Source organism: Selaginella moellendorffii, unplaced genomic scaffold, assembly GCF_000143415.4.
Source record: "Selaginella moellendorffii unplaced genomic scaffold, v1.0 SELMOscaffold_114, whole genome shotgun sequence".
Lineage (NCBI taxonomy): Eukaryota > Viridiplantae > Streptophyta > Lycopodiopsida > Selaginellales > Selaginellaceae > Selaginella > Selaginella moellendorffii.
In genome coordinates this window covers 306,599-325,778 of record NW_003314375.1, presented here as the reverse complement: position 1 = coordinate 325,778, position 19,180 = coordinate 306,599, and the positions used below count along the sequence as shown (strand labels likewise).

Here is a 19,180-nt window from a genome sequence, read left to right as displayed (position 1 = left end):
TACTTCTATGACCTCACCATCCTGGGATTGTACGACTTCGGCCGCGCCAGGTGGTGCACCGGTGCGGCCGTCCGCAGCCTGAGGATCACAACGGGCCACGAAGACAAGGTTGAAGAAGGTGGAGAGAGTCTGCGCTGCGTTTTGCCGCTCCCAGGTACATGCACGACGAGGCTGTGGGAGCACAATGGCCAGCGCTACTTTGCAAGCGGTTGGATGTATGCGGGAGGTGACCGGGAGGAAGGGGACTGCGGAGTTGATGGCTATGGCGTGTGGAAAGTCGATGAGAATGGTGGCTTGGTTCCAGTCTCTGCAGTTCTCCATGACGCAATACTTGAAGAAGTGTATCCTGGGCGGCGGAATCTTGGATACATTTTCCGTTGCAATACCGCTGCAGAGGGGAACCTCGTCACTTTTTCGGAGACAGGGATCGTGTTTGTTTACTACTTGAGCACAGGGCAGTGGGGTGGAGTGGACCGGAACCCAGATGATTTTGCCAAGGCAGTGCTTTATCGGCCGTCGCTTAGGACACTTAAGTCTAAGCAACACGAGTTGGAGCGATTAGAGTGAATTCATGCAACTTTACACACATTGTACAAATGTAAACATGTAAATTCAATTTATTTTAATAGTATGATGCCTTTTGTCTTTCTTTCACGAATGAGCTTTGCATGAGAAGAAGAAAAAGACCTACCACACAGGCATCAGAGAGCCAAGTTGAAATCGAAGTGAGACATGGCCGATGTTGCCTTGTTGAGCTTGTAGAGTAGTAAGTTCCATCTCTGGTTCATCTCCGTCCCCTGCCTGCTCTTGAGCACAGCCTTCTCGCCTCCCAGTCCCTTCAACGTTTCCAGCATCTCAATGGCTCCCCACACCGTCGTGTTGAGCATCGTGTGCAGGACGTTGCGAGGAGCAGCGTCTCTCTGCGCGAATGACAGCGACGAGAGCTTCGAAAACGGACCGAACGGCGTGTTCCCCAGGCTCCAAGTGTAGTCTAGAAACGTCGAGTTGTGCTCGCTGCTCCAGGTGAGGTACGTTGGTGTCACGCCCCACAGAGTTTGAAGCAGCGACGCGACCAGTGGACGCTCGAGCCTTCTCGTCTCCACCATCATGGGACGATGGTTGCAATTGAACTCGGACACTGTCTGGTATCCTTTGCTCCGGATCGCGATTATCATGTCCCTGAAAGCCATCGACTGATGGTCGCGGTCCAGCATGACGATCCTGTCGCTCTTGAGATCAAAGACGTAGACTGGAACTATACGAGCCATGAAGTTGTTCGAGCTGCCTCTGGAACCAGCCATGTTCTCTAGCTCCGCTTGGTTCTCAGCTAGCAAGTAGTGCAGCTGCTTCGAGTCTATGTAATCGTTGACAAAGAGGCTGTAGCGATCGATGAGAACTCGTGAGGTGTAGCTCTTAGTGGACCGGGAGAGGAGCGCCGAACACAGAGCGCATTCGTCCATATCTATCGTAAACCTCTTGAAGACGAGAGACTGGCCGTGAAAGAGCAGATCTGGTGCTGCGCAGCGAGCTAGAGAAGATGGCTCCGTTTTGCCGCGCCAGGGTGACAAAGGTGACTTAGTTACAGTCTCCGCAGGGCTTCATAACGCCATACTTGAGGAAGTGTACCCCGGACACATTTTTTGTTGCAATACCGCTGGAACCTCGCCACCTTTTCGGAATCAGCAGTGGGGTGGAGTGGGTGGAAACCAAATGAGTTAGCTAAGGGAGTCTTTATCGGCCGTCGATCAGGACACTTTAGTTTTAAGCGCAGCACCCAAAACCTTTCTTTGTAAATCCAGATACATGTTCAGAATTCGAGTACGATTAAATGCGATTGGACCTGGAACTGTGTGATTCTCGCCTTTCCTACAAACCATCCATTGTTGGATGTCCAGAGGCTGCTGAACGCTGAGAAAATGGAGAGTGGATACACCGCAAGTTATATAGTTCCAGTTGGTAAAGTATGAAACACTACTTCTTACTCTGACTGTGAAATTCTTTTTTCACAAACTTCCACTATCTCGTGTAGATCTCGAATGACGTAACTTCAATTGTAACTTCAATCTTCAAGTAGTCCCATTGAAGAATCTAAAGAGACGAAAGATCTTGACGGTGCCAAGCGGGGTGCTTGCCAGCGCCTACCACAAGGTGCGATACATCTCCAATCTTCTCATGGTGGGAGCGCGGACAAGGAAACATCTTAGGCGTGAGAGATTAACAAGGGAGATGCTCGCCGCGCTTGCTGCCGAGAAGGGGAAATTGTTCGAAGTAGAGGAGCTTTTCTACGAGAGAATACCAGTGAAGGATGTGTTCTCCTGGAATACGCTGCGCAATGCCTACACAACAAATGGGCGGTTTGAGAAGGCCAAGGCAGCATACTAGAAGGATATACCCAGAGAGGGGATATGGTTCAAGCCAGGAAATTCCACAGCATGCAGGAAAGGAGCGTTGTATCGTGAAATTTGAGTTGAGGCGCTGTGCAAGAAGAGCGGCGAGATCTGTGGGGGATTACTTCCCCTCACTTTGCGGTGCTTTGCTTGTGCAGTAGAAGTATGGCGTCTCTTCATAAAAAAATGAGGTTTTTGTCAAAGGTTTAAGGAATATCCCATTCTTGATTCTTACCTTTCTTCCTTTTGCAGCACTATAAGGCGCAGCACGTTTAGGCATTCCTCGGGATGAAGCAGGCCAAGCAGACGCCGGTATCGGTTTTGCTCGCTCAAGATGACATTTTGGAGTTGGTTCTCAGCTTTGTGGACCTGGCCTCACTGCCGGCATGCTCCGCCGTTTGCAAGTCATGGAAGTCCATCCTCGGCAATCCCTCTTTCCGCCGCCGCTGGTGCCAAAACAGTGGCGACAAGGAATCCTTGCGGGTTATGACTAGCTCCTTCTGCAGCCGTTGCCTCGCCTGGGATCCATCACAGCCGAACCACGAGGAGTTGGCGTTGCCCTACTCACCACAACCCTTTCCTCATACGGTAGTCGTTGCTTCCGCGGGTGGCCTGGTATGCATCTTGAGCTCGCCCAAACCCGACCTGGATCCCACTAGCGATTTGTTTCACCTGGTGGTGGGCAATCCGGTCACCCAAGAGTGGATGGAACTGTCACCGCTCCATTGGAAGGACAGAGAAAGACACACTGATGTGGGAGCGCTCGACTTTGCCATGTTTGTCTACAATAATGGCTTCAAAGTCGGCCTGTACTACACCGCCCCCAACACCTCGGGCCACTGGTGCTGCATCTACGACTCGGCAACACGCGCGTGGTCTTCTCTCCCCAAGCTCCCGTTCTCCCGATCCTACGTCAAGGCGAGGGAGCAGCGGAATATAGCTTATGAACAAAGCCCTCCTCCTCGAGCTGTATTTCCAGACTTGGACGACTACTTCTATGACCTCACCATCCTGGGATTTTACGACTTCGGCCGCGCCAGGTGGAGCACCGGTGCGGCCGTCCGCAGCCTGAGGATCACAACGGGCCACGAAGACAAGGTTGGAGAAGGTGGAGAGAGTCTTCGCTGCGTTTTGCCGCGCCCGGGTACGTGCACGACGAGGCTGTGGGATCACAATGGCCAGCGCTACTTTGCAAGCGGTTGGATGTATGCGGGAGGCGACCGGGAGGAAGGGGACTGCGGAGTTGATGGCTATGGCGTGTGGAAAGTCGATGAGAATGGTGGCTTGGTTCCAGTCTCTGCAGTTCTCCATGACGCAATACTTGAAGAAGTGTATCCTGGGCGGCGGAATCTTGGATACATTTTCCGTTGCAAGACCGCTGCAGAGGGGAACCTCGTCACTTTTTCGGAGACAGGGATCGTGTTTGTTTACTACTTGAGCACAGGGGAGTGGACCGAAACCCAGAGGATTTAGCCAAGGCAGTGCTTTATCGGCCGTCGCTTAGGGCACTTTAGTTTTTAAACAACACGAGTTACTCAACTTTACATCAATGTTACTTCTAAAAGCCCTATAGAACCCTAGAATGGCGACGATGCTCAAGGTCCGTGATCTCCGCCCCTCGGTGGGAAACAACATCAACACGACCTTCATCATCCTGGAGAAGTACAACGCCTCGCGCAGCGACGGCGGCATTCTCATGTGCATCGCGCTCGTCGCCGATTCCACCGCCAGCGTCCACCTCCAGATGTGGGGCGCCGAGTGCGACGCCTTCCAGCCCAGCGACATCGTCCGCCTCACCAACGGCATCTTCTCCTTTCACAAGGCCAATCTGGTGCTCCGCGCCGGGAAGAAGGGCCTGCTCGAGAAGATTGGCGAGTTCTCCATGGTCTTCGTGGAGATTCCAAACATGAGCACCATGCAATGGGTCCAAGACCCCGCCAATCCCAAAGGCTGGATTCCTCTCACTCACTCTTCGCCGGCGCCCACCGGACCGATGCTCGCTGGTGCCGCTTCCTCAAATCCGGGAAGACACTAGATAGAACTTTAGATGCTAGAACCAAAGAAAAAAGGTAGAAGAAAAAAGAAAGAACAAGGTGTTCTCTGGATCGAGACGAAGAATTAAATGTAGCTCAAGTCTGGACTGACCTCTATTGCATCCACTTCTTCAATCATCTGCACGACTTGGATCATCTTGGGCCTCTCCTCGGCTGCTCGAGTTACGCAGGCCATGGCGACTTTGAGCAGCCCGACCATCTGTTCTTGCTTGGAAACCTCGATGGCGTTGTCAAACACTGCCGACGTCCACTCGTCGTTCACGGTTGCTATCACCCAGCTGGGAAGATCCATCTTCGATGAGTTCCCAGCCTGGTCTCCACCGCTAGCTGCTTCTTCCGCCGGGAGCTTTCCAGTGAGCAGCTCTAGCAGGATGACTCCGAAGCTGAAGACGTCTGCCTTTCTTGATATGTCCGAGGCAGTCTGGCACTCGGGAGCTCTGTAGCCGTTCTTCTCCAGCGCTTGATCGCTAGGAACGAAGGGTAACAGGCCAAAGTCGGAAACTCGAGCCTCGTACCTCTCGGTGAGAAGAACGTTGGACGACTTGATGTTGCCATGCGGGAGCTTGCACTGGTGGTGCAGGAACTTTAAACATCTTGCAACGCCTAGAGAGATCTTGAGGCGTTTGGACCACGAAAGCCTGGACGGAGTTCCCGGACTGTTACCTGGTAGAAATGTCACTTGGCTTTAGAAAGAAACTTGCGAGATTCACTTACCATGCAAGACGTTGTGCAAGCTTCCCTTTGGCATGTAGTCGTATACCAGCAGCTTCTCGATCCTGGCATAAAAATAAAAAGCTCTCAGCCGCAGGAGATTCGTATGCGTCATTCGGCCGACAATTCCCATTCTCCTCTCGAACACCTTCTTGCTGCATCCCGTCCGGTCCACTAGCCTCTTCACTGCTACGAAGCCTCCAGTACAGAGGGCTTTGTAAGTGCTCCCGAGGCTTCCCTTGCCAAGCAGCTCTGCGGAAGCTTGGAGGAGGTCCGCGAGCTGAAACTTGCCAGCATCCCTTGTGACAAAGACAATGTCGCCGGATGCCATCTCTTTCTTCTCGGTTCCTGTTGTTGCTGTGTCGGACTTATCAACGTCTTTGGACGATGCACGGAGGTATCTGTAGCCGAAAAATAAGGCCGAAAAAATGAGGACAAACGCACCGATGACCGCAACGGCAATGATGACAATAATCTGCTGAGAAGGTTTCTGCGTCCTGGACTTTGGAGGACAAGGAGCGAAGCTCGGGGGTCCACAGAGAGCTGAGTTCCCAAAGTACGCTGTCGGATATCTACTTGCCATAGCGCTGGGAACAGGACCGCTCAAGTTGTTCCAGGAAACATTGAAGTCTGTCAAGTTTGGTATGTTGGACACGTCGGGAACTCCGCCAGTCAGGGAATTCATCTCTAGACGCAATGTGAGCAGCTTCCGCAAACCACCTATCGCTGCTGGGATAGATCCACTCAGATGATTGTTGGAGACGTCCACCCTGTCGAGATCTTGCAGCGTGAGAAGAGCTTCCGGAATCGATCCTTCAAGTCGATTGGAGTTGAGATACAGCTTCTGTAATCTCCTACACCTGGATAAGTCCGATGGAATTCTGCCCGTCAAGTTATTTCCCTTCAAGCTTAGAACTTTCAACTCCGTCAACTGGCCTAAACCGTTCTCTAAAACACCTGGAAACCTGCGGTTCTCAAGCCTGAGTTTAACTACGCGATTATCTGAGTTGCAGATTACACCATCCCAGTTGTCAGTACAGGGATTATTGCCCGTCCAACTCGATCCGAGAGTCTGCTTCAAATCTGCCTTCTCTTTAAAACTCAAAAGAGCCTCCCTATCCGAGTCTAGATCAGAGCATCCCATAGAGACCAGAAGGAACACTACCACCGCTATTAACTCTTCGTTTAGGCCCATCCTCTTCCGCCTCTACCAGGCCAAACCTCCTCCGACCAGGTCTAGCAGATAAAGAAGCCTTGATTAATGCTTCATTGCCTTGGGCGCTCCATGGACGTGGTTGGCACCAGGGATAGCGACTAAATTTGCAGCTGGACATAGGAAGCTGGACATAAGAAGTATCACTTGGTTTGCCAGGAATCTGTAGAACAAAGTAGGATTAAACGCGTCAAAATAAAAGCATAAGTGATCACCTGAACAAAGCAATTCTTTGAGCTCAATCTGCAAGCCCCTGACCTGCAATGGAAGAGAAGGAAAGCACGTCAAAAACCGAGAAAACATAACGGAGACTAAAAACGCTAAGCGGAAGCCAGAAGAAAAGAAAGGGATACCATCTAGCTTCAGACACTCATTCCCTCGGATGGTAAAACCGTTGCTGAGAAAAATAGACTGCAAGAACTACACCGGTCACCAGAAAACCAGCGGCGACAGCAACCTTGAACCAGTCCGGAATTGTGTCCGGAAGTTCATATCGACTACTATGCTCCTGCCAATACTTGAGCAACTTGATAGATAAACGTACCTTTTCACTGATGCTGTCAAAGCCGTTCGGAAAGAGTTCATCCTCCGGTCGTGTCAATTCAGCAACCTCCTTCTCGACCTCTGGGGGTGATTGTTCCCGGATCTGGCTAAAGCTCATCTTTCGTAACGCGTCAGCAACCACAAGCTGGGGGAGACTCGGCTTCATCTTGTCACATTCCTGTTGATCGATAGACCCTGTAAAAGTTCCTAAGCGCCTGTGGCAGCTCTCATACGCCCCCATCACTGTCTCCATCTGTGAACTAAATACTGTTATTTCTGTCTCACTGTCTTTAAACGAAAGCTGGCTCGGCAGCGATGCGTCCTGGACCTGGTGCTTCATCAGCTCACTAGTCTCGTCGCTCTTCTTTTCCGCCAGAGGGGAGCTGCCAATGGCTTTTTCCTCGTGCCAACAGTGAGGAACAGTGTCCCAAGAGTCCGAGAAGGACGCATCACTGTCGACGTCTAGCCGAGAGTAAATCTTGCTAGCACGTAAATGGTGCCATCTTTCCAAAAGGTCCTGTTGCAGGAACCCAGAACAGAGACTGCTGTCCCCAGAAGATCCGTCACAAGTGCCGCTGATATCTGTAGTCGACTCACTGTCTGGATCGTCAGATATCCATTCCAGTGAAGCTCGTCCCGGCCTTGGTACTTTCTTCTCCTTGTGCAAAATGGTAGCAACCTTTGGTAAGGCTTCGACTGTCAAGAGCGCTCGGGGCTTCGACTTGCGGCGGTCTTTCACGTCTCCCTTGACAGTGGGTCCGATTCCAAAACATCCATCCAAGTCGCGAGAGGCTTTCTTCCGGAGAATATCGGGGGAACAAGACGGCTGTGCTGGAGGAGCGATGTGATTCCCAGCAGTGCCGCTCGACCTGGGAGGAGAAACCTGGACTGGATCTGGCTGCTTCGCTGCTGCTGCGATCACCCGAGATTGAGCAACGGTAGCCTCGAGCCACTTGAGACACGGCGCCACATCCACGGCAGTGGCCGCATTGTCAGCTCCTGATCTGGGAGATTTTTTGCAAGGCTTGCGCTCTCCGAGAGGACGGCGGAGGAGATTCGAGGAGCAGTGCCGAAGCTGGAGATTAGTACCTGGAGGACGCCGATTCTCCTTTGCGGGCTCGCCGTGCCGACGCATCTTCTTCAGCTCCAAAAACCCTAGCGCTTGGTCTGACTCCAAAATCTAGAGCTTGGAGGGAAAAATACAAACCTCACGGAAGATGCGTTGCTCACGGAAGATGCCGAAGACCACCGGAATATCCCCCTCAAGAACAAGCTTGCAAGTTGGAGAGGAGAATGTAGGACGACGCCCACTGCCCGCCCTTTTGGAGCGCTCTCTCCGCCACTCTCTCCGCCGCATCGACGCCCCCATGGCTCTTGCAAGCGCCCAACAACGCCGTCCACGCGATTCCATCCGGCGCCACTGGCATTCTCTCCACGAATTCCTCGGCGCTCTCGAGAATTCCGGCTCGGCTGAGCAGATCGATCATGCAAGCGTAGTGCTCGGCCGCGGGTGCGATTCCATAGCTCTCACTCATCGCCGTGAAGTGATGCGTCCCCAGCTCCACGAGCCCCATATGGCTGCAAGCGCTGAGCGCCGCGATGTAGGTCACGGCCGTCGGGATTGTTCCATCTTGCTCCATCGCATGGAGTAGATCCAGCGCCTCCCTCACAAATCCGGCCTGGGAGTAGCAAGAGATCATCGTGTTCCACAGCCCGGAGCTCCGCCTGGCACCCCCGCGATCGAATAGCCGCCTTGCTTCTTGGAGATTTCCACACTTGCCATACATCCCGACCAGCGAATTCGCGACCGTGGAGCTGGAATCGTAGCCAGCAGCGTCAATCTCAGCGTGGAGGAACCGGCCGCGAGCTAGATCCGATGCAGCGCCACACGAATCGATCGCCACCAAGAAGGCCATCTCGTCGGGCTTGATTCCATCAAGATCCATGAGCAAGAAATATTTCATCGCCGATCGAGCGTCGCCGCTCTGGAGGAAGCCGGTGACGATCGCGCTCCAGGAGATCACGTCCCTGGCAGGAATCGCCAAGAACAGCGCCAGCGCCTCGTCCATCACAGCGTTGAGGCACAATCCCGTGAGCATCGCGTTGCAAGCCGAGGTGTTCTTCGCTGGAAGATCGCGGAAGACGGCCAGGGCAGATTGGATCCGGCCGCCTTGGCAGTAGCCGATGATCAATCCAATCCACGACGAAATGCTCCACTTCGGCATCCTCGCGAAGGAATCCTCGGCGCCTTCCACGCTCGCGCTGTGACCATAGGCGGAGACGAGTGTGTTCCAAGAGATGAGATTCCTTTGCGGCATCGCCAGGAAGAGCGCTATGGCGGAGGACATATCGCCGGTGTAAGCGTAGCCAAGCATCGCGGCGGTGGAGGAGACGATGTCGTGCTGCGGCATCTTGCCAAGAACAGCTCTCGCGAGCTCGGGCTCGGCGTTCTTGGCGTGCGCGGTGATCAAAGAATTCCAAGAAACGATGTTTCTTTCTCCCATCCTCTCGAAGAGATTCTTGGCGCCGATGTGGTCTCGATTCTGTGCGAATGCCGCGATCATCACATTGCACGCTGCTAGATCTGGAGCAGCCAGCTCCTCGAATGCCGTTCTAGCCCGCGAGAGATTTCCCTCGCTAGCGTGTGCCATGACGAGGATGCTAGAGATCGCGGCGCTCTTGAATCCAAATCGATCTTTCATGCTCGTCGCGAGATCCAAGTGGCCCTGCGTCGCGAGCGCGTGGATTACGAGCGTCCAGGAAGCCTCGCTCCATCCCGGCATCCGATCGAAGAGGTTCTTGGCCGCGAATGAATGCCCGCTATGGGCAAATGCTGCGATCATCGCGTTCCAGGAGATCTCATCCAGCTCCGGCATCCAGTGGAAGATCGCGGCCGATTTTTCTGGCGATCCGATGCGCGAGTAGGCCGTGAGAATCGAATTGAACGACACGAGTCCCCACTGTGGCATTCGATCGAAGACTTCCCTGGCAAGAACAATATCCCCATTCTTGACATATGCCCCCAAGAGGATGTTCCAGGAGAATGTGTTGGATCTCTGGATCCGCGAGAAGGCCAGATGCGCCTCATCCATGGATCCACAGCTGGAATACATCTGGATGAGGAGATTTCCAAGGAGAGTGTCCTGATCCTGGCGAGAGGCGACGATGTGAGCGTGAAGACGCTTGCCCTCCCGGAGAGATTTGCAAGCGATGCACTGGCGGAGGAGATTGGCGTAGGCCGCGCGCTCGATGTGGAAGGCGTCGCCGAATCGATCGACATTGTAGACAAACTCGGCCAAGCTTCTCATGCCATTGCCGCCATTGCCGAGCAAACCTAGGGCATGGCGGCCGCGATTGTGGACTCCAGCGTCGGCGATTTGGATGGCGTGCTCGAGGCCGCCGAGAAGCAAGGCGGTGGCGCCGTGCTGCTGCTCTTCCTGGGGGATCGAATCCCTTCCATCGGCCAGAGCTGGTGCCCAGGTGAGCAATCTAGACAAGTAACCTCTCCCTTTGATCTTCTCTTTCTTTTTTCCTGCTAGATTGCGTGAGAGCTGAGCCAGTGATCTACAAAGAAGTGGAGAGCGCTGGGCACAAAGTCACGCTTGTGAGAGTGAATGTGGGCGACAAGCCGACTTGGCGGGACCCTGCTCATCCTTTGAGGATCGATCCACGCTTTCGGCTCACGGGCGTTCCCACGCTGATCCGCTGGAGCTCTGGCACAATTCTCGATCGCCTGGAAGATCACGAGGCTCATCTCGCGGACAAAGTTCGCAGGCTTGTCAACACCCCCAACAAGATCGTCAATCCTTGAATGTTTAGAAAGTTAGACAACATCAACTATATCTACCTCTCTTTTTACCATCTATTGTCCCTCCACAAGTCTCTAGTTTAACATTTCACAAGCGCTTCCTCCGGAACACTCCCGGTAGTGGCGCGCGTGAGAGAAGCCAAGCTTGGTCAGTGCGGCTTCAACATCCCGCTCATCTGGAAAAGAGAACTGTTCAAACTCTCTGCTTGACCGATCGAGGCTTACGTACCAGTGGAACCAATCTTGCAGCCGATCAATCTAAGATGCCTGGCTGCGTTCTCCGCACGCCTATCGAATGTTGAGCTGATAACAGGCCACACTCCTCGCATTTCCCTGTGGAAACAACATTCGCTCGTTTTGCTACGCCAAGTAGAACTCGTTTGACAGGTACCTAAGGAACAAGCGTATGCTGCTCTGGCTCAGTCCGAACAAGCCACTTAGCTGCCTGTTTAGTTCGGAGGGGTCGCTGATAGTCTTGAACGAGCATACGGCACCAGCGTGTTCAGTTTTCAGCTGTAGTGCCAGCCTTTGCAGTCGAGCAGCAGTTCTGCAACATTCAAAGAAAGGGAAGTTTGTCCAGACGAAACCCAGACCCCGGAACGCACCTCTCTGGGTAGCTCGTGTAGCCGGCCCTCTCTAGCACCTTGGCGTTCTCTTCCAGGTCAGCCTTGAGAACATCGGTGAGCTTTGTGATCCCTGAAGTAACGATGTTCTGATGACAAAGACGTTAACGGAAACTCAAGAAAGATCGGATTTTTACCATAGTACCTTGAACGTGTCGCTGCAAACATCTAGCGCCGTGCTGCGGTTGAACAAGGCCACAGCAAGAAACCACTTTTCGACTTCGTCGTCTCCTTTGTCTACATCGATACCAAGGGCCTTGGATGTTCTCCCACCGAACTTGTTCACCAGTTTCGAAAAGACCTGTACAAAAACGAAAATAGTCAGTCACACAACTGCCAAGAGAATTCTTAAGAGAGAGAGAAAAGTAGAAAGGATAAGCGTACCTCTTTGGCCTTCTCATCATCGAGGAAGCCGCCGTCCTCACTCCTAGCATGCTGGTCGCTGCTTTCAAGCGTTGAAGTATCCTCTGTCTCCGTGTCCTCGTTCATGGACGACAAATTCTCGATGTTCACCCTCGACGCGAACTTCTCGCGACCGTCAGGAGTAGCAACGCCGTTCACATTGTGGCCGAGAGTTTGCTGAGGCAACTGTTGGCTCTTCTTGGCGTGACTGCTATCGTCAGGCTTGTGAGAGAGCCTGGCTTCCCGAGCATTCCTAATAACCCGCATCTTTTTCCTCCTCTGGAACTCTGCATTTTATCACAAGAACTCTTGGGTCAACATTTTGAACAAACCAAACAAGAAAAGATCAAGCACCTTTCCTTAAGGCAGACTCAGCCGAAGTCGCAGTTACTGCTGGAGAGAGAAGCGCCCCATACATATAAGAGTCCGCCGTCAAGAATTTCCAAAGCCCCTGGAGTCCAGCCGACTTGAGGGTCTTCTTGAGACATTTTCTTCCCCTCTCCTTGAACCTGCCGCCACTGCCTTCACCTGTCTTCACCATCGCTACTCTAAAATCCCCGACTCCACAAATAACCCAGCCTAAACTTCGCAACGGTGCCAACAAGCGATCTTGGTGAAAACGTGGCACTCCCCACAACTGCCACGTAAACAAACACGCGTCATCACCACCTCGAGGTACCCAGGCATGCCAACTTACAAGAGCTCCTCTCAGATGAGAGCGAAGACGAGATCTTCTGCGCTGACGATGGAGTCCATGGGCGGATTCGTGAAGACGTATGGACACGGACTGCCATGCGTTCCCTTTGCTCGGTAGAGACCCAAGGCGAGCATGCCTCTCTCTGCCAGGAGCTCCGAGAACATATCACCGTAGGAACGATTCACGTACTTTTGTGGAGCTTCGAACTGCTCCAAAACCCGAGCATGCTTGCTGTCGTCAACGCTGCCCTCCACAAGCTGCTCTACGATTGAGCTGGTATTCTTGTTGTAGAACGAGGAGCGCCTGCGAGTAAACACACTCAATATCAAAAAAAGTAAAAAACGAATAGAAGACTTATGTGCTTACATGAGAAAGCTGAGCATGCTTGGGGAGACGGCTCGTCCTTCCATGTATGCGGGTGCAAAGTGAGCAACAGCGTCAGGGTTGCGTTTGTAAGCGTCCGCAGGTATAGAGCAACTTGGGATCTGGCTATACGGCCACAGGTAGTGCAAGCCAATCGCATGCTGCATCTCAATCACGACTTTGGTGAGGTCACCGTGAAGCAAGCGCTCGATGTTGGCCAGAATTATAATGCCGTCTACGTCACTGGTGTAAGCCCCTGGATTCTTCCGGGTATCAGCAGTTTGCTGAACACCTTTCCCACTGGCATCAATCGGAGATCCAGGATACGCAAGAACAATGACTTTGTCTAAATCATAGCAATCAAAGGTTAAAAAAACTTCATAGAAAAACCTTGAAAAACATACCTGCATGAATGACTCCAGCACGCATTAAATCAAGCTCGTGAATCGGCGAGCCCTTCACGAAAAATACGTCTTTGAAAACGCCGACTGATCCCCACTGATAGAAATCCGGTTGGGATGGATGTAGAATCACCACCGGATGATTCGGAAACGTTGGCTTTCGGAGCTCGAGTAGAAAGTAAAACAGATTGGCTGGCCATTTGCCTTGACAGCAAACCAGTATGTGTGCCTTCTTCAAGCTAACGATTGCGATGCTCCTTCTTTGGAGGTCTTGCAAAATTTTCTGCTCGTTCCTTTCGAGCAAAACAGCGTGCGGTCGACCATAAATGTCTGCTGAAGGCCATGCAAGCGTCCAGTCCATGGACGCTTCCAATGCTGCAGATGGTTCTCCTTCCAAGTAATTACTGGTCAATGCGTCGATCTCCGTAGAGTCGCTGAAGCCATTGCCGCTGAGCAATGCAGCGTGATTCTTTTCGACAGCGTCTCTGAGACTAACGATCAGCTTGTGATGTCCCACAGGACTCGAAGGCACGGGAACCGGTTGGCTGCCATCTAAATATGAGTCTATACCAGGTATCTCCTGTCTTTTAAAAGAGGCCACTGAACCCAGCTTCTTCCACCGGGAGCTCACAGACTCCAAGAGCTTACGCTCGCGACTTTGAGGATTTGAGCAAGTCCCTTCGAACTTAGATATGCTGTAGACGGTATTGAGGCTCGTTGCCATCACAAGACCAATGTCATTTGAGGAGATACTATGTCCTTTTGGGTGCAGCAAAACCGTTCCACTTGTGTCTAACGCAAAGAGTGTTATATTGAACGAAGAGTATATAAATTCCGTAACCTGCATACAAAAACAACATGATTCAGTATAAGGATGGAAAAAGAAAAATACTTGCCTCTTCAAAAAGCAGACCGTGAAAAGCGCTTGGAAAAATCAATGGATACACTTCGTTGTCAAAACTGTGATTATACTCAACTATGTGACGCATCGAAGGTATATTATGTAGCTGAATTTCGGACGTAAACAAATTTGTAATAAAAGTATAGAGACCCTTGATCGTACAACTGCAACCAAGAAAGAACGATATAGTCGAATTGACACATAAAAAATGTGAATTGAACTGGACCTGCGAGCTAGTAGCTTGTTATGCAGCTTTGTCTGGCAAATAACCTCAATCCCCTGCCCATAAGCATTATCCCAAACGCTACATCTCAGAGCATCAGGGTCTAGTACTTCAACAACTATCCGAACTCGACCTTTGCAATAACGGCTTACAGCCAAAGCTCTAAAAATTTGAGTATGATCTTCTGTTCTTGGATCCTGCAAAGCCACTTGAGATAGCAATTTTGTTACCGAATATAAAATCAGATTACCAATGTCTCCTTGTCCGCCAAAAGGAAAAAAGCTGACGCCTTGTCTGCGCTAATACGATCCAGGTCTGATGTCTGTGACGGGCACCCTTCGTAGAACTCCACTTGATTATTGTAAAGGGACAGCAACTGCTGCAACTCGAATCTACAAAAATGGAACAGCTAAGTATGACAAGTTTGAAAACGTAGCTCTTACGATGGAGTAAATGGCGCGAGAATAATAACGTGCATAGGATAGATTTCTAGATCTGAGAATCATCCGAGCTGTAAGTCCGAATATTAACAGCTGCGCGACTAAAGCATTCTCTCACCTTCAGCATGGGTAGGATTATAAAGTTCTGCAAGAAAAATCTGAATCACGCGCAGCTCTATGCTGCCGCCTATAATCAGAAATCGTGACCCGAGCACCTTTCTTGAGTTGAAAGTACCACCGTAAGGTCTGGGACGGGATGCCCCGTAAGAAAGAAGAGAAGATAAAACACAAACATTGTACCTATTGTATGCAAGAGTACTGATCCTGCTCACTTGTATGGGAAGAATGGCTACGGCAATCATAATTGTGATGATGATAGCAGCCTGGCCTTGAATTGTTACGGGAACAACATCTCCGTATCCAACAGTCGCAATCTATTAAAAAGAAAGACGTTTCTTGCTTGAAGTTCAAAACAAGCGTGCAACATACCGTAACAATGACGAAATAGAATGCGTCCCAGAAAGACATGCACCCTTCTAGGGGACACATCCGTTTGGTTTTTTCAGAAGCACCATGATACTCCAGCCATTGAATAATACCAGCAACAAGAACGACTGTATAGAAACAGATTAAGTATCAATAAATTCAAGTTGATTTAAAACCTGCGCCAGCAGTGGAGAAGATTAATAGAATAATCTGTTGGGTTAACGTGCTTCCAGCCATTCCTAGCTTCGTAATGCAAGATGATATTCTGTAACAACCGAAAAAGTTATCGAACTGCCATAATTACCAATCGCATAAGAGTACCTTACAATGCGAAGAAACTGAAGCAAGTTATAAACATCACCGCCGGCTTTGCGATACCTGAGTTGATTCACAATCATAGTTCATCCGTTGAAAAACATCTCAAACAGTTTACCTGAAAACGTTGAAAATGGGAATAGCGCTCAAAAGATCCACTAGACCCGACAAGGAGAAAATGTAGAAAAGCCGAGCAGGCTCACTGCACTGGCAGCAACATCAGCAAAAACACACTTTTAAGTTTGGAAACGAGCTTGTGGGTTTACCTGTAAATTCTCAAAACATAGTCGGCAAGGAAAGCAACACTGATGGCATTTTGTAAGTGTGTGACCCAAGAACCAGCAGTCCCGTAGCTATTGACACGAAAAATTTAGCATGAACTCCAATGCCATCTACGTTCATCAACCTGTGCATTGTTTGTTCAATCTACACTGCTTTACGTACGTCGAGTAGACATAGAGAACACCGGAGAGAACCGCAAGAATGAACTCCGTCTGTGCAAAACACGCAAAATATGAAAAGAAACTGAGAAATCCTCAAGCAATTGATTCACAACCATACCAGATATAAAATATAGCCAAGAGCACCGCCCCGGAGAAAGATCCTCAGCCTCACCGAGCGAGGCACGCTCCCAAAGAGAAACGAATCGTGATACGTCTCGAGCACACTTGCCTTGACATTGATGTGCTTGAGGTTGTGCTGCCACGCCGATGACGAGAATGTCTTGGTCAGCGTCTCCAAAATGCTGGATCGCCTGCGATCGCTGCCGCTTAGGATGCCGAAATTCGTTGCCGGCGGCTGCTGATCCACGGCATTCCCCGCCTCGGCATCCAGCGGCGCCATCGAACGAGCGAGCGAAATAAAAATTCTAGGGCTCCAAGAACATAAGTAACTTCACGCTGGAAGAGACTCGAACCCAAAACGTCTTTGTTCTTCCTCACGTTCTTAGAAAAGAGAATAGAAAAAACAAGAATGAGAGAGGCCTCTGTTGTGTTTTCCTTTCCTTCCTTTCTTCTTCCTTGTGGCATGGCACCTCCTAAAAAGAAACCGGTCCGAGGAGTCGTGAATTAGTTTGATGGTGCTACTAATACAGAGAGGGGTGGAAGTTGTCGTCGTGAATTTTTCTCGTTGCTTCGTCGTCTCGTCCGTGAGAAAAGCTCGCTATGACGTCAAGAATCTGAAAACATCCCGCAAAGAAATAATGCCTTCGACATGTCGGCTGCCAGCTTCAACGCAAATCACTCGCCGGACGCCTGAGAAACAGCGAGACAATGCTTAGAGAAGAAAAACGAAAGCAAAAACTGGAAGAATGATCCACTTCACCTGGCGTTGCGAGCCGCTCAATCACGTCTCGGAGCGTGTGTGAGCGTAGGCACATATGACACCGAGTCCCAACGGATGATCCTCCGGTCCTGTTGTTATCCTGGCCCATTTGCAAAGCCTGGACGAAATCAAAACGTGTGAAGTGGAGCGAAAGCTGAGAAACACTCTTACTTGTCCGACTGTTATCTCGTGAAGATGCACAGTTGCATACGCTCTGTCTCTTGCTAACGACGTAATGTCGCTGTTCGATCATGTCACAAACAAAAAACGTAAATCCCCACACCACCATCGCTGCAAAGGCATACCTTCTAGTGTAGACGTCAATAAGTGAACCATTGTCGTCAAGTATTGGTAGCGCGCTCACATTGGCTGCCAAAGTTTCCAGCAACTATTTTAAGGCAAAGACGACTCTTTTTTTCCGATTTACCTTGCAGGAGAAGCGAAAACGCGGCGCTGAGAGGTGCGCTCGCCCGGAGCATTGCCAAAGGTCGGCAATTTGCACCGCCGACCTCGGGACTCCATGTTCCCAGTGGCAGTGCATACAAAGGCTGCAGCAGGAGAGGCAGCCACGAAGGAACATGCCGGAAATGCCTCAGCATACCTGCATATAACAGCAAGCATTCAAGTCAGCAAAATCTTATCGGATTGAAAAAAAACGCTGCCATCGTACATTTTAGAATGTCTGAGAGCGTCGCGAGATGTAACACCTGTGGGACGAATCCATCCTGTGCTACGTGAGTTAGCACTGGGAGCGTTGCGACCTCGTTCATCAGTAGCTTGTCCGTGAGTTGTCTCAAGGAATCATCAGGGCCAACCTGGAAAACGGATTGCGAAATAGATCAGAAGTCCGTCAAAACTACTCAAGGCATATCAGCTTACAGAAATAAGGTGTCTTTGTCGACGAACTCTGAAGAAAGTGGACTTCTCGTCTTTCCACACAGCGATGGTATGAGTATCAAGCTCCTCCTCGGATAGCATAGATCCTAAGTTTCCAAGCTGTCTTAAAATGATAATGAAGTCAGATGCGCTAAGCATGCCAACGAATTGCTGCCTTTCAGAATCCCATAAAGGAGCTACGGTCAAACCCTGCACAGACATAAAAACGATCAGACTTTTAAGATTAAACAGTGTATCATACCTGCTCATAAAGAATATGAAACGCTTGTTTTACAGGCAGCATGACGTCCAAGACAATCACCTGACAACCAAAGAAGAAAAGGAGTGAGTTGAATGCACAGAGATTAACCATCAGAGTAAAGCCACCTTGCCGGACTCAGGAATTAATTCGTAGGCAGTATGATTGAGCAAAAATTCCGCAAGCCTCTGCTTGGAGGTTTCAACCTCACCAGCGGAGATGGCTTGCGGTCGTGGCTGCTGATGGCCATCTTGCAAATCTATCTGAAACACAAAAGTAGAGAAGAGTAACATGTTAGAACCAAATCTACAAACACAAACTTGCGTTCTTTTTACCATGTGGTGGCCGGAGTTTTGATCAACGTCCATGTTCGATCCCGACGTTCCACCGTCCCCGTTTGGGGACGATGCAAGCTCTGGAATCTTCACAGTAACACAGTTATTTACATTTCCGTGCAGATCGTGTGCCACGGGCCCTTGATGATCCCATCTCCACTGTCCATCCACAATAAACTTGTACTGGAATCGAAACACGAGAGATCCATCAAAAACAAAGGAGAGACGAAGCAGCACGATCTACCTCATGATAGCCAACAGGCAAGTTGAAGGTCCCTTGGAACACGGTTGGACAGTTCTCGAGAGGAGTCATTGGTAGCGTTGTGAGCCAGCTGCAAAAACAAAGAATTCATCAGGAATGCTCATCACCCCGAGAAGCAGTGCTGCTCAATCCCGAGAACACGAAAGGAAAAGAAAGGAAAAAAATCACACCTTGTGAAGGATCCGCAGAGAAGGACCTGTGCGCCCCCATGAGGCCAGATGAAGGTCGTGGGTACCAGCGCCAAGTTCCTGCTTTTACATGCAATACCCTCCCGGGACATTTGTCACAATGCTCTCCTCTCTGCGACGGCCGCCTCGCGCTAAACCCCCGAATGCCAAGCTTCCATCCCCCTTGTAACCGAAACATAAATCCTCGTCGTCGCGAAATCGCAGCTCCCCAAGCACACCACTGTCGCTGGCGCTGCTCAATGGCCGTGGATCCGCAGCCAGCTAGGTCTTGATGATTTTACCAGCCGGGGACGATCCATACCTGGAGCCGCCGTCGCCATCGCCATCGCCAAAAACCCTAGTTCTCTCCGAGCTACACCATCACTGGGGG

At 50.8% G+C, this 19,180-nt stretch overlaps 9 protein-coding genes across 10 annotated transcripts; 2 read left to right on the top strand and 7 right to left on the bottom strand.

Moving 5' to 3' along the window:
- Positions 1 to 591: 591 nt before the first annotated feature.
- LOC9634442 lies at positions 592 to 1,460 on the bottom strand. The gene has a single exon (XM_002991004.2). It carries the CDS (start codon positions 1,458 to 1,460, stop codon positions 702 to 704), a length of 759 nt encoding a protein of 252 aa, XP_002991050.1. The 3' UTR covers positions 592 to 701.
- A 2,153-nt stretch (positions 1,461 to 3,613) lies between these two features.
- Positions 3,614 to 4,542, top strand: LOC9633783 (SOSS complex subunit B homolog). The gene has a single exon (XM_002991061.2). It carries the CDS (start codon positions 3,970 to 3,972, stop codon positions 4,420 to 4,422), a length of 453 nt encoding a protein of 150 aa, XP_002991107.2. The 5' UTR covers positions 3,614 to 3,969; the 3' UTR covers positions 4,423 to 4,542.
- LOC9633782 (probable leucine-rich repeat receptor-like protein kinase At1g68400) lies at positions 4,436 to 6,368 on the bottom strand. The gene is made up of 2 exons (XM_024664805.1): positions 5,156 to 6,368; positions 4,436 to 5,104 (listed from the first exon to the last, which is right to left on the bottom strand). Exons 1-2 carry the CDS (start codon positions 6,345 to 6,347, stop codon positions 4,506 to 4,508), a joined length of 1,791 nt encoding a protein of 596 aa, XP_024520573.1. The 5' UTR covers positions 6,348 to 6,368; the 3' UTR covers positions 4,436 to 4,505.
- Positions 6,369 to 6,416: 48 nt separating this feature from the next.
- Positions 6,417 to 8,164, bottom strand: LOC112342668. Of its 2 annotated transcripts, none has more exons than XM_024664806.1 (3): positions 6,910 to 8,164; positions 6,581 to 6,623; positions 6,417 to 6,528 (listed from the first exon to the last, which is right to left on the bottom strand). In XM_024664806.1, the coding sequence occupies exons 1-3, from the start codon at positions 8,041 to 8,043 to the stop codon at positions 6,509 to 6,511; spliced, it is 1,197 nt and encodes a 398-aa protein (XP_024520574.1). In that variant the 5' UTR covers positions 8,044 to 8,164; the 3' UTR covers positions 6,417 to 6,508. The 2 variants fall into 2 exon arrangements, 1 of the variants encoding a protein (XP_024520574.1); XR_002991039.1 differs by having other exon boundaries at positions 6,500 to 6,528; positions 6,719 to 8,164.
- Positions 8,165 to 8,170: 6 nt separating this feature from the next.
- LOC9633781 (pentatricopeptide repeat-containing protein At4g02750) lies at positions 8,171 to 9,691 on the bottom strand. Its single transcript, XM_002991002.2, has one exon. It carries the CDS (start codon positions 9,689 to 9,691, stop codon positions 8,171 to 8,173), a length of 1,521 nt encoding a protein of 506 aa, XP_002991048.2.
- A 466-nt stretch (positions 9,692 to 10,157) lies between these two features.
- LOC9633780 (thioredoxin-like protein Clot) lies at positions 10,158 to 10,769 on the top strand. Its single transcript, XM_002991060.2, has 2 exons — positions 10,158 to 10,388; positions 10,448 to 10,769. The coding sequence occupies exons 1-2, from the start codon at positions 10,250 to 10,252 to the stop codon at positions 10,717 to 10,719; spliced, it is 411 nt and encodes a 136-aa protein (XP_002991106.1). The 5' UTR covers positions 10,158 to 10,249; the 3' UTR covers positions 10,720 to 10,769.
- LOC112342669 lies at positions 10,690 to 12,382 on the bottom strand. Its single transcript, XM_024664811.1, has 7 exons — positions 12,096 to 12,382; positions 11,724 to 12,028; positions 11,485 to 11,640; positions 11,322 to 11,428; positions 11,108 to 11,263; positions 10,946 to 11,049; positions 10,690 to 10,892 (listed from the first exon to the last, which is right to left on the bottom strand). The coding sequence occupies exons 1-7, from the start codon at positions 12,280 to 12,282 to the stop codon at positions 10,792 to 10,794; spliced, it is 1,116 nt and encodes a 371-aa protein (XP_024520579.1). The 5' UTR covers positions 12,283 to 12,382; the 3' UTR covers positions 10,690 to 10,791.
- LOC112342667 (calcium-activated potassium channel subunit alpha-1-like) lies at positions 12,264 to 16,409 on the bottom strand. The gene is made up of 17 exons (XM_024664804.1): positions 16,129 to 16,409; positions 15,974 to 16,061; positions 15,834 to 15,920; positions 15,686 to 15,769; positions 15,574 to 15,630; positions 15,429 to 15,517; positions 15,256 to 15,380; positions 15,067 to 15,200; positions 14,885 to 15,012; positions 14,770 to 14,821; positions 14,577 to 14,718; positions 14,330 to 14,523; positions 14,099 to 14,267; positions 13,206 to 14,043; positions 12,805 to 13,147; positions 12,439 to 12,741; positions 12,264 to 12,378 (listed from the first exon to the last, which is right to left on the bottom strand). Exons 2-16 carry the CDS (start codon positions 15,979 to 15,981, stop codon positions 12,450 to 12,452), a joined length of 2,742 nt encoding a protein of 913 aa, XP_024520572.1. The 5' UTR covers positions 15,982 to 16,061; positions 16,129 to 16,409; the 3' UTR covers positions 12,264 to 12,378; positions 12,439 to 12,449.
- A 71-nt stretch (positions 16,410 to 16,480) lies between these two features.
- On the bottom strand, positions 16,481 to 19,167 carry LOC9633779 (sucrose nonfermenting 4-like protein). Its single transcript, XM_002991000.2, has 12 exons — positions 18,793 to 19,167; positions 18,605 to 18,692; positions 18,361 to 18,543; positions 18,154 to 18,288; positions 18,029 to 18,088; positions 17,770 to 17,976; positions 17,561 to 17,705; positions 17,318 to 17,491; positions 17,196 to 17,259; positions 17,062 to 17,131; positions 16,891 to 17,008; positions 16,481 to 16,820 (listed from the first exon to the last, which is right to left on the bottom strand). Exons 1-12 carry the CDS (start codon positions 18,900 to 18,902, stop codon positions 16,729 to 16,731), a joined length of 1,446 nt encoding a protein of 481 aa, XP_002991046.1. The 5' UTR covers positions 18,903 to 19,167; the 3' UTR covers positions 16,481 to 16,728.
- Positions 19,168 to 19,180: the final 13 nt, after the last annotated feature.

Bases quoted from the DNA above. Each gene is read 5' to 3' on its own strand.
- LOC9634442 (XM_002991004.2), bottom strand. From the start codon at position 1,460: ATGGACGAATGCGCTCTGTGTTCGGCGCTCCTCTCCCGGTCCACTAAG.
- LOC9633783 (XM_002991061.2), top strand. From the start codon at position 3,970: ATGGCGACGATGCTCAAGGTCCGTGATCTCCGCCCCTCGGTGGGAAAC.
- LOC9633782 (XM_024664805.1), bottom strand. From the start codon at position 6,347: ATGGGCCTAAACGAAGAGTTAATAGCGGTGGTAGTGTTCCTTCTGGTC. The intron at 5,105-5,155 runs GTAAGTGAATCT...CATTTCTACCAG, and splicing joins CTTGCACAACGTCTTGCATG to GTAACAGTCCGGGAACTCCG.
- LOC112342668 (XM_024664806.1), bottom strand. From the start codon at position 8,043: ATGCGTCGGCACGGCGAGCCCGCAAAGGAGAATCGGCGTCCTCCAGGT. The intron at 6,624-6,909 runs GTACGTTTATCT...CTTCCATTGCAG, and splicing joins TTGACAGCATCAGTGAAAAG to GTCAGGGGCTTGCAGATTGA. The intron at 6,529-6,580 runs GTGATCACTTAT...TTTGTTCTACAG, and splicing joins CAAAGAATTGCTTTGTTCAG to ATTCCTGGCAAACCAAGTGA.
- LOC9633781 (XM_002991002.2), bottom strand. From the start codon at position 9,691: ATGCCGGGATGGAGCGAGGCTTCCTGGACGCTCGTAATCCACGCGCTC.
- LOC9633780 (XM_002991060.2), top strand. From the start codon at position 10,250: ATGGCGGCCGCGATTGTGGACTCCAGCGTCGGCGATTTGGATGGCGTG. The intron at 10,389-10,447 runs GTGAGCAATCTA...TTTTCCTGCTAG, and splicing joins CGGCCAGAGCTGGTGCCCAG to ATTGCGTGAGAGCTGAGCCA.
- LOC112342669 (XM_024664811.1), bottom strand. From the start codon at position 12,282: ATGGTGAAGACAGGTGAAGGCAGTGGCGGCAGGTTCAAGGAGAGGGGA. The intron at 12,029-12,095 runs GTGCTTGATCTT...GATAAAATGCAG, and splicing joins TGAGTCTGCCTTAAGGAAAG to AGTTCCAGAGGAGGAAAAAG. The intron at 11,050-11,107 runs GTACCTGTCAAA...TTGTTTCCACAG, and splicing joins AGCATACGCTTGTTCCTTAG to GGAAATGCGAGGAGTGTGGC.
- LOC112342667 (XM_024664804.1), bottom strand. The intron at 15,518-15,573 runs GTACTCTTATGC...CGGTTGTTACAG, and splicing joins CAGTTTCTTCGCATTGTAAG to AATATCATCTTGCATTACGA. The intron at 12,742-12,804 runs GTAAGCACATAA...GTTTACTCGCAG, and splicing joins AGCATGCTCAGCTTTCTCAT to GCGCTCCTCGTTCTACAACA.
- LOC9633779 (XM_002991000.2), bottom strand. From the start codon at position 18,902: ATGTCCCGGGAGGGTATTGCATGTAAAAGCAGGAACTTGGCGCTGGTA. The intron at 18,693-18,792 runs GTGTGATTTTTT...TTGTTTTTGCAG, and splicing joins CTCTGCGGATCCTTCACAAG to CTGGCTCACAACGCTACCAA. The intron at 17,009-17,061 runs GTAAGAGTGTTT...GATTTCGTCCAG, and splicing joins ACGAGATAACAGTCGGACAA to GCTTTGCAAATGGGCCAGGA.